Source organism: Aedes aegypti, chromosome 1, assembly GCF_002204515.2.
Source record: "Aedes aegypti strain LVP_AGWG chromosome 1, AaegL5.0 Primary Assembly, whole genome shotgun sequence".
In the NCBI taxonomy this organism is placed as follows: Eukaryota; Metazoa; Arthropoda; class Insecta; order Diptera; family Culicidae; genus Aedes; species Aedes aegypti.
In genome coordinates, this window is record NC_035107.1 from 299,720,545 (window position 1) to 299,731,710 (window position 11,166).

Here is an 11,166-nt window from a genome sequence, read left to right on the forward strand (position 1 = left end):
GGGTAATGGTATTTCAAACTTGTTTGTTATTGTATCTATTTGTACGCATACGGTTTCATAATTTATGTTTTCGATTTTTCATGTTCAATTTTCTCCACGTCGATGTACGCTGACTCCGCAAATTGTTAACGGCGTGACGCCGATGACGCCCCCAGTGAACCACGTATCGTATAAGAATGTGTGCCAAAAATCTTACATTCATACGTCAAAAATCAGAATCGCACAATATGCCAAATCAAAACGAATAGATGTTAACACAAATTGTATATAATTTTCCACTACGATTCATTGTCGACGAACTTTGTTGACAACAAACCATGCCGTAAATAGTATAATCTAGAATCGCGTCAAGTTGTATAAACTGACAGATCATTTATCAATGCAGACTAGCATCAAATGTAATCGCAATAACTTAGCGAAATTTACCACCCGAGGTTGGTATCTTCTGGCGGTGGGCTTCAAAGAACAACAAAGCGTGTGTGTTGTAGAGCAAACTTCCTTTCATATTGGAAAATAATCACTCCTCATTCATGAAGCGGTCTGTGGTGTAGTGGTATGGTACTGGGTTAGGAATCCAAAGGTCTGGTGTTCGAGTCTCGCTGGAAACTTCTTAGGCGGCATCCACAAATTACGTAACGCTCAAGGGGGAGGGGGGGAGTAGGCTCAAGCGTTACGGCTCATACAAAAATTTAAAATTTCTCATACAAAAAGCGTTACGGAGGGGGGGGAGGGGGTCAAAAATTTCCAGTTTTAGCGTTACGTAATAAATGGACGCCGCCTTATTTTATTTTTATCGGAATTTTGTGGCATCGTATTGCTGACCATGGAAAATCTGAAAAAGTCGTGGGAAGTGCGTATTTGGCCTCCACTTTGGTGTGTATATAGCGTTTTCATGCATTTTATACGAGTGATTTGATTCATATATAATGATGCATAGCAAAATATATACCAGCCAAAATGTTGACTGGGCCGCTACTGACCAACAATATTTCGGCGCACAGTGTAACTCGACAGCCTTGCGAGTTTCCCGGGAATAAGTAAAAATGGCGTATGCGCCACTCCCGAGGGAGACCACTTACCGAGATTGAAAGGATGCCCGACCCTTCAAGGGAGGGTTCTGGTTTTTTTTCCAAATGAAAGGGCGGGAAGCAAGCTGGCTGATCAGGGAAATGAAATACCTCACGACCAAAGTCGTGCAAATACAGAAATAAGAGTGTGTAAAGGTGATTTTCGCCGACGACAAAGTATGGAACGGGAAAATAAGATTCCAATACCTCGAACGAATCTTCGTTCGGTTAAACAGCTGTCCCTTGGTTGAATTCGGAATCAACCTCTCCAGTGAATATCCAAAAAAATGACCAAAAAAAAACCCTCTACATTTACTAGATTTCTAGATTTCTCAAACAAAAGCTGTTCAAACTCTTGGACTGCAGTGTAATCATTTATTCAAGAAAGAAAGGCAATTTACACCATCTTCACCCAAAGGCAACGTTCACTAACATTAGGCAACGGACAACACGAAACACCCAGTAGTTCAGTGATGAATTTTTCGTTTGACAAAAAGTTTCCACCGACTGGAGGGCGAATCGAACCGACGCTACGTGGCACTCACAATACGCCTAAACGACTGACGCTGCTAATCGCACGGTCACGAATCCTACTTTATTCAAACGCATCTATCTGAATTTCAATCTCTTTTTATTAGGTAATTCATTCTATGTCTTCCATCAGCTTAACTTGCTTCTCTTCATATTTACAATCTTATTCTATGCCTAGCTCTACTACTTCATTCCCTCTCTCTAGCTACTCTCTATTCTCTCTTTTCGTATGCGGTGCGACGGTTGGTGTCAATTTATGTTGCCGACTACCCGAGGAGGAACAAATAACTCCCCAATAACTTATGCATACCATATATTGGTATCATACCAAAATTAGGTATTGTGCAGTTGTCAACACCTCAATTTGGTATAATAATGGTATTGAAAAAAATCTTAAAACAATTAAAAATACTTCCTTGAGATATTGAACAGCTATTGAGGTCTGCTGGAGGTATTGAACTACTATTGAAAAATTTCACTTTTATATGAAAATCCATCAAGTATTATTGAGGTATCACAATACCTGATCTAGGTATCAGTTTGGTGTTCGTAGAATATGCTTAAGATATTTTTTGAGGTATTATACCTCTTATGCAGGGCTCATTCATACCTCATTCAAGTTGTAAGTATTGGAAATTATCTGGTATGAAATACCTTAGTTTGGTTTTACAAAAGTTATTTTTTCTGCTCGGGTACGGACGCATAAACAGGACGAACGGTAGGACCAAAATGAACGGTGTGGCAGTTCGATGCTCTAGACAAATTTTCCGAACACCAAATCGAAGCAGCCTCTAGCCCAGGCTCCCTGATTCAAGTGAGGAAGCAAAGAGTGCCACCTATCGTAGTCAGTTGTTCCGAATTTGGGGGATTAAGATCTCCTTGAACTCCATTAGGGGAATCAAGATTTCCTTCCAAATCGCTAAGAAAGGAGACTGTCGCGTTTTGCCGGAAACTCTTAGAGATCGCGAACTTCTTCTCAAACATCTTGAAGAGAAGAAGCACTTTTTTTTACTTATAACGACCAAACTGAACGTTTGTTCAAAGTCGTCTTGAAAGGTCTCTCAAGTGACTATAAGTCACCTGAAGAGATCAAAAATGGAATAAATGATTCACTTGGATTTTATCCAGTCCAAATAATCATTATGAAAAAGAGAACCCAATCTGGCATTGTTCGGAAAAGGCTTTCTCAAGAATATTATTTAGTTCACTTTAACAAAAAAGAACTAAATAATACTAAAGCCTTAAATATAAGTAAAACTTATGTTCGATATCCTTGTGACATGGGAACATTTCCAGAAACCTGGAGTAAATTACCAGAACTCCACTCAGTGCCGTCGGTGCCAAAAGTGGGGTCATGGTACAAAAAATTGTCGCATGGATGCTAAATGCATGATTTTCGGAGGTTCTTCTCACGCCAAGGACGTCTGTCCAGTGAAAAAAGATACCACCAAATTCATATGCTGTAATTGCGGGGCTAACCATAAGTCCAATTTTTGGAATTGTCCTTCACGCAAGAGGGTCATTGAGGCTCGTGCCAGGCAGATGAAGGATAATATCCGTTACGATAACGGTCGTTTCCGGAATTTGCCTGGTAGAGTATCGAACAATGCTCATTTTTCAGTTAACGATCGCTTGATCATGAATCATACCCATCAGGAAGATCATAATCATGCTCATTCACAAAATAATTTTAATCCGTCGGGTAGCCGTTCGAATCTTTCAATTTCGAATGTATCTACCCACGGTAAATCCTTTGCCGATATCGTAGCAGGAAATTGGAACTCCTCCCCTGTTCGATCCATGGGTACCGATTATACTTGTTTCAAATCAAATGGAAAAAACCCTACCGCCACAGGTAACTCCGCTTCTTCGTCTACCGGAAATTCCAATGGGAAATCACATGACATGTCTGCCTCTGATTTTAATTTTCTAATTGAACAATTGAATCTAATGATTGATGCAATGTTCAAAGCCACCACTATGACTGAAGCAGTCCAAGTAGGTGTAAAATTCACAAATCAAATTGTTATTGGATTACGTTTTTCTAATGGATCCAAATAATAATTTAAATATTTTAAATTGGAATGCTCGTTCTCTGAATGGTAAAGAGGACGAGCTGTTTAATTTTCTTACGGTTAATAACGTACATATAGCAGTTATTACCGAAACGTATTTAAAACCTGGATCTAAACTCAAGAGAGATCCTAACTTTTTTGTTTATCGTAATGATCGACTTGATGGGGCATGTGGGGGAGTTGCAATCATCATTCATAGGCATATAAAACATCAACTGTTTTCATCATTTGAAACTAAAGTTTATGAAACTTTAGGTGTTTCTGTTGAAACACAGTTTGGTAAATATACTTTCATAGCTGCCTATTTGCCTTTTCAATGCTCTGGACAGCAAGTTAATTTGCTCCAAACTGACTTGCGTAAATTGACTCGCAATAAGTCATTTTTTTTTGTCATTGGTGACTTTAATGCCAAACATCGGTCATGGAATAATTCTCAAAGTAATTCCAACGGCAGAATTTTATTTGATGAGTGCTCTTCAGGATATTTCTCAATTCAATACCCTGATAGCCCCACATGTTTTTCCTCTTCCAGAAATCCATCTACGATTGATTTGGTCTTAACCGACTCTAGTCATCTTTGTAGCCAACTGATTATTCATGCTGATTTTGATTCTGATCATGTCCCTGTTACATTTCAAATATCCCAAGAAGCGATTCTCAATCCTATCAGCTCCACTTTCAATTATTTACGAGCCGACTGGAATATATATAAAACGTATGTTGACTCTAATCTTGATGTTAACATTTCTTTAGAAACTAAACTTGATATTGACAATGCTCTTGAAACTTTAACAAATTCCATTGTTGAAGCCCGGAGCATTGCAATTCCAAAATGTGAAGTAAAATTTGAATCCGTGATTATAGACGATGATCTTAAACTCTTGATCCGTCTTAAAAACGTGAGGAGAAGGCAATTTCAACGCACTCGCGATCCTGCTATGAAAATTATATGGCAGGATTTGCAGAAAGAAATCAAGAAACGTTTTGCTCAATTAAGAAACAAAAATTTTGAAAATAAAATTTCTCAATTAGACCCTGGCTCTAAGCCCTTTTGGAAATTATCTAAAATCTTGAAAAAAAACCTCAGAAGCCAATACCGGCATTGAAAAAGGAAAACAAATTATTACTAACTAATTGCGAAAAAGCTCAAAAACTTGCTATGCAGTTTGAAAGTGCGCACAATTTTAATTTGGGACTTTCTAGTCCAATTGAAAATGAAGTTACTCAGGAGTTCGAAAATATTCTCAATCAAGAGAACGTTTTCGAAAATGCCTGGGAGGCTGATTTGGAAGAAGTGAGAACTATTATTAAAAAATTCAAAAACATGAAGGCTCCTGGCGATGATGGAATTTTCTACATCCTCATCAAGAAACTTCCAGAAAGTAGCTTATCATTTTTAGTTGATATATTTAACAAATGTTTTCAATTAGCATATTTTCCTGACAAATGGAAAAATGCTAAGGTTGTTCCAATTTTAAAACCAGACAAAAATCCTGCAGAAGCTTCAAGCTATCGTCCAATCAGTTTGCTTTCCTCCATCAGTAAACTTTTTGAAAAGGTTATTTTGAACAGAATGATGGCCCACATCAACGAAAATTCAATTTTTGCCAATGAACAGTTCGGATTCCGCCATGGACATTCGACCACTCATCAACTTTTACGTGTAACAAATTTGATCCGTTCCAACAAATCTGAAGGCTATTCTACTGGTCTTGCTCTTCTAGACATAGAAACAGCATTCGACAGTGTTTGGCATGAAGGTTTGATTGTAAAATTAAAAAAACTTTGATTTTCCAACATACATTGTTAGAATAATTCAAAGTTATCTGTCAAATCGTACTACTTCAGGTTAATTATCAGAACTCCAGGTCTGAAAGACTTCCTGTAAGAGCTGGTGTTTCTCAAGGCAGCATTTTGGGACCAATATTATACTATATTTTCACATCTGACTTACCTGAGCTACCTCAGGGATGTCAAAAATCTTTATTTGCGGATGACACAGGCCTCTCCGCCAAAGGACGAAGCCTGCGTGTCATCTGTAGTCGATTGCAAAAAAGTTTGGATATTTTTTCTTCATACTTGCAAAAATGTAAGATTTCTCCTAATGCTTCCAAAACTCAACTAATAATATTCCCACATAAACCAAAAGCTCTTTATTTGAAACCTTCAAGTAGACATGTTGTCACGATGAGAGGAGTTCCAATAAATTGGTCAGATGAAGTGAAGTATCTAGGGCTCATGCTAGATAAGAATTTAACTTTCAAAAATCACATTGAGGGCATTCAAGCCAAATGTAATAAATATGTAAAATGTCTCTATCCCCTTATTAATAGAAAATCAAAACTTTGTCTTAAGAACAAGCTTTTGATATTCAAACAAATTTTCAGGCCAGCCATGTTGTATGCTGTACCAATATGAACTAGCTGTTGTAATACCAGAAAGAAAGCTCTGCAGAGAATTCAAAATAAAATTTTGAAAATGATTCTGAGGCTTCCTCCCTGGTTTAGTACCAATGAGTTACATAGAATATCCAATGTTGAAACATTGGAACAAATGTCGAATACAATCATTAATAATTTCAGGCAAAAATCGTTACAATCTTCTATTGCCACGATTAATGCGTTATATGTTTAGGTTAAGTTAGGTTAAGTATATTAAAAACGTTTTTTTTTTCTCTTATAAGCAGGTGAAATCAACTCACCTGTAAAAAAACTGAACTGCTACGGCAAATGAAATGTAATATGTTATTACCAAATTTTTAATTAAATCTTCAATTTGTTTTACCAAATTAGGATGATAGTGTTGTCTAATAACACAGAACACCTAGATATAAGAAATGAATGTAATGTTTGGAATGATACTAATAAAGAAATTAAAAAAAAAAAAAAGTAATCAATATAAAAAAAAGTTTATATCTCTAGGAATTCCTCCAGAATTTCACCGAGTGGTCAATTTTAGTGTTGTTGGGTTCGCCTAGAAACAGAAAATCTTTAGCTGAACTTCTGAAAAAAAACTGTAAGAAAATTTTAGGCGTCAATTTTAGAGGAATTTAAGACGAAATATTTTAAGGTAGGGTGCTGGGCACTTCCATGATTCACCTCAGCATGGGGGATTTTTCTCGGTCGAATTGTCTGAAGCTTTGCTAAAGCACTTCATGGGCCAAATATGAACTGGCTTTCAAGAAATCCCACTGCCAAAGTGAATCAAAAGTGCCAAAGATAGGATCTGGATCATATAACTGATGTTGGTATAATTGGAGAGATTCTTTGACCAATTCTGCAAGGAATCTTTTGTAAACATCCTGATAAATTACTCAGAGTAATTCATTAAGAATTCTTAGAATAGGTTCCTTGCCTTTTAGTTCGCATTCTAAATTCAAAAGGGTCACAGCTATACCCAATCCTGCAACGCAAAACATTAAAATTTTTAAGTGCTACATGCGTGAAGAACATTTTGAAACGATTTTAAACATTTTGTAGAGTAGCAATAATTGAGCATAAAGTATAACTAAACTAATTCTTAACTTTTGAAACTCTAGTGATGCACTTCTAAAAATTATCTCTCAAAGTATCCTACGTTTGGCTAAAAATTTATATTCCCTATGTCAAAATTGAATTACCATTTATTAATTACTTTAAACTCAGGCCATCAGTTGCACAATTTCTCCGAAGCAGGTAGAAATTTCGCTTCACCCCTTTGCATTCCTGACTTTTTTCCTAATCCTCTTATGCACTTTGAGAAACAAAACAATCCTAAACCAAATTTCCACTTGTTCCCTCGGGGCGATACACAGAGATAAAAAAAAACAGAGCAGAGCTTGTGCAAAACCATTTTTTACCTGTTGGCTCACCTGGAATCCTATTTAGCAACGTCCTGCATTGTCAGCCGGAACGAGATAAGCAAAAAACAAAGCGTCGTCACCCAAAAGCCTATCTGCGGGAGGGATAAATTGGTCCTAATTGAAAATAGTTGTAAAGCGTTCCGAGAACCCATGCGGATGCTCTAGAAAACTAAGATAACCGAAAGGATGCATTCTTTCACTTATGTTTTGTTTTGCAACTATAAGAGTCGATCCCACTCCGGGCGGCCAAATCAGTCTATTTTCGATAGTTTTCCGGACAACACGTGCTCGAAATAATGCGCCGAAAAGTAATCCTTAGCCTACTGTTATGCTGTAGTGGCCTGTTGACATCGGCCGAGCCTCAGCAAGCGTCACCATCCACCACGGCAAGGCCTGCTTTGGAGAATCCAGCTTACGATCCGACAATGTACCAGCAGTTCGTCCCGCAAGACGCCGTTCAAAAGTACGTCCACGCCTATAGTGGCCACAACTACCAGAACGCCCAGGGAGGATTTGTCCCCTACGAGCCAGCTGCCTACGCCACCATCCCATCCTCGCAACCGTTCCAAGCCTATCTGGTGCCGGCAACTCCAGTGGAGAAGTCCACCCTCTCGAATTCAGTCCGAATGCCGACGGCCCGAACTCTACTGGGCATCCTGGGGCAACTCGTGTCGTTGGTGTTTGGATCCGTGGGGGCCGTTGCTTTGGGAACGCTGCTGACGTCGATTCTGTGCTTCGTGACGCCGTTCTGTACCCTGTCGTTCCGCAGTGCCAAAGGGTTGGATTCGGCGGTCAGAGTCGGAGAAACAACGAAGGAGGTCATTTCGGCGCTGGGTGAACAGGTCACGGCCGATCGGGTGAAACGGGCCGCCGATTTCGTCAAGGTGGCCATTGACAAGTTTCAACATTTGAATAAACAGGTGCGGGAGGCGACCGAGCGGAAGGCTGGGGGTTTTGAGGGAAATGTGTGAATATTTTTGTAGGAATTAGTCTTGAATAAAATTGATTAGGTTGTGAAAAAATGGATGTTATTCATTAAAAAGAACCGTTGTTTTAGAACCCTATTGAAATTCCCCCACAACGGTGACGTAAGAATACCGTCACTACCAGAACTGCCTAGAAGGTGGAGGTAAAATCAAAACATTCTTCTCATCAACAAACCACTAGCTCTTCCCCTTTCTTTTCCGCGTCGAACTCCACCGATAAGTTTGCATGGAAGCTAGGGTGATGAGCTTATTTTCATCCGAATAATATTTGTAGCTTTATTGTTTTTCTGTTGACTCTGATGATTCTTATTCAAACCGTTTTTATTTTTTTAACACGGCTTTCACATCGTAGTATAAAATTTTGAAAAAATAGTATCATTTATTAAAATAAATCAAATTAAATAATAAAGTTCCGTCTTTTATAATGTTTCAATGTATTACACAATACAAGAAAATTCATGCTTCTGACTTTTGAACACTCGATATGGAATAGAGGTTTGTTCACAATTTTCATATCACCAAACATTTCCAATTTTGACACCCACCCACCCCCTCGTAAAGCATTTTGTATGAATATTTTTCGAATTTTGAATGAGCTGTAACATCTTAAGGACACCCACCCACCCCTTCAGCGTCATGACATTTTTGAATGGGCCTATCGGTACGGAAATGTAGTTTATCGGTCATTTATCGCGAAATCGAATAAAAATGCAAGCCGGAAGCTTGAGCGCTAGTAATAATGCTGCTGCAGCTGGAAGTGGGCAGTCCACAGCATTTCGGGGAATCGCGCAGCTCACAGGACGCGATAAGAAAAATTTGTGAACCTATGAATGTTTTATAGAAACATGAAAATTCTACGATGCCAACGGGGCATTCAGCTTCCTTGGCATCAACCTCATCAAATTCACCCCTGTGATCAATATGACCTGGATAACGGTGTAAAACTGTGATCAATACAAAGTCTTTGAGTCTTAATTCATACGTGTATGCAGGGATTAGACATTCATTCAGGCATTCGCTCAAGGAATCCCTAATAAAAAGATCGAATCATCATTTTTCATTCAAAGTATTTCGACATGCGAATGGCGTTTATTTTTCTTGTATCTATGAGCTTACAAGAATTGAGAATTTTTCAGAAATAAAGTTAAGTTTATGCGAAAGGTTATCACTATTTTCAAAAGTAAAAGTAAAAGTTTGGCCTTCATATTCGGCTTTAAATGCAATGAATTAATTTTTCAACGTTTTTTTATAAATATTACTCAGCATTGTAGACAAAGTTACCCCAAGTAGCGGGCAAAACATTTGTAACTTTATCGATTTTTAAATACGATCAACTAAATCTACTAGATTTATGGACCGATTTGAATAAAATATTTACAGCACTTCAGACATTTATTTTATGCATTTGAAGTCACTGTTGGCCTTAAGTGTTCGGAATATGAGTCAAAACGGTACAACCCCTGGATGCGATCACAAACAAGCTTTGATTATATTGATGGAAACGAGAAAGAGATGCGCGTTCAATGGAATGTAGTAAAGTCTCTCATTGAACAACGGTACCCACTTCCTTTACTCATTTTTGTAGGTGTCGGGCTACTAGCATCAAGATCTTCTTAAAGATTTTGTTTCGTAAACGATGGCAATGGAAGACCTTGAGATAGTCGCTGCAAGTGTTGTTCTATGGAACCCGATTAAAGGCCAACCATTCCACTATAGCAAGGAAACGTTAATACACCTGTACATGTTAGAAATACGGCGGCCTCTGATTGCCGCAACAGTTAAAACTTTCATAGGTTTGTGGGATCATTAATTTGAATTTCGATGAAATAACGACAAACACATTTTTATTTTGATTTAAGGCAATGAAGAAATGATGAAGGCAGAAAAGTGGTGAGCAAATTCATAAGAGACCTGTCTGTTTTCATACAAGAAGATAAAAGAAAGGGAAAATTTCTTATTTGAATTATAGCAGGATACAGAATATATTCCTTTAAAAGAAAGCTGTTCTATCTGGAAATATTAGTGACTAGCTAATCCAACGAAAGCTTGAAAAAACAGACTATTTAAGAAAGAAGGGCAAATTTCTGGTGAAATTTTTGCAGCTATGACGCGAATGATCACTGTAACAACGAGATGCTATGGTAAATATTTTCCTTTCTTATGAATAAAGACATAAGAGAGGAAAATATTTGTTAAAAAATATTTAAATATGAACACCACCATGCAGTCCAAATACCGGTGATCACGCAGCTGTGCAGCAAGACCATACTGAGGGTTATGGGTTCGAATTCCTCCGGTGGCTGATTTTATGCATCGAACTTTTTCTTGACGTCCCTGGGCATAGAGGCACATGTACAAGAATAGTAAATTGACAAGGAAAGCTCATAGTCAATAAAAGGATTGTTTTATTAAAATTCCATTCACAAATTTCGTAACGCTGAAGTGGGCAAAAAATGTTGTGTGTGATTGTCCTCAAAATGTTGCAGCCCATACACAATTTTATGAATTTCCATACAAAAAATGTCACGAAGGGGTGGGTAATTATCAAAAGGACAATTTTTGGCGTTATGAAATTTGTGAATGAACCCTTGAACGACGAAAGTGCCCACTGTCTCAGAAAGAATGAGAAAAAATAGTTGCCAACAAGATACTTCTAAAGAATAGCT

The 11,166-nt window shown here is 38.0% G+C and overlaps 1 protein-coding gene across 1 annotated transcript; it reads left to right on the forward strand.

Moving 5' to 3' along the window:
- Positions 1-7,753: 7,753 nt before the first annotated feature.
- LOC110674691 lies at positions 7,754-8,536 on the forward strand. Its single transcript, XM_021838735.1, has one exon. The coding sequence runs from the start codon at positions 7,811-7,813 to the stop codon at positions 8,483-8,485; it is 675 nt and encodes a 224-aa protein (XP_021694427.1). The 5' UTR covers positions 7,754-7,810; the 3' UTR covers positions 8,486-8,536.
- The last annotated feature ends 2,630 nt before the right edge of the window (positions 8,537-11,166 follow it).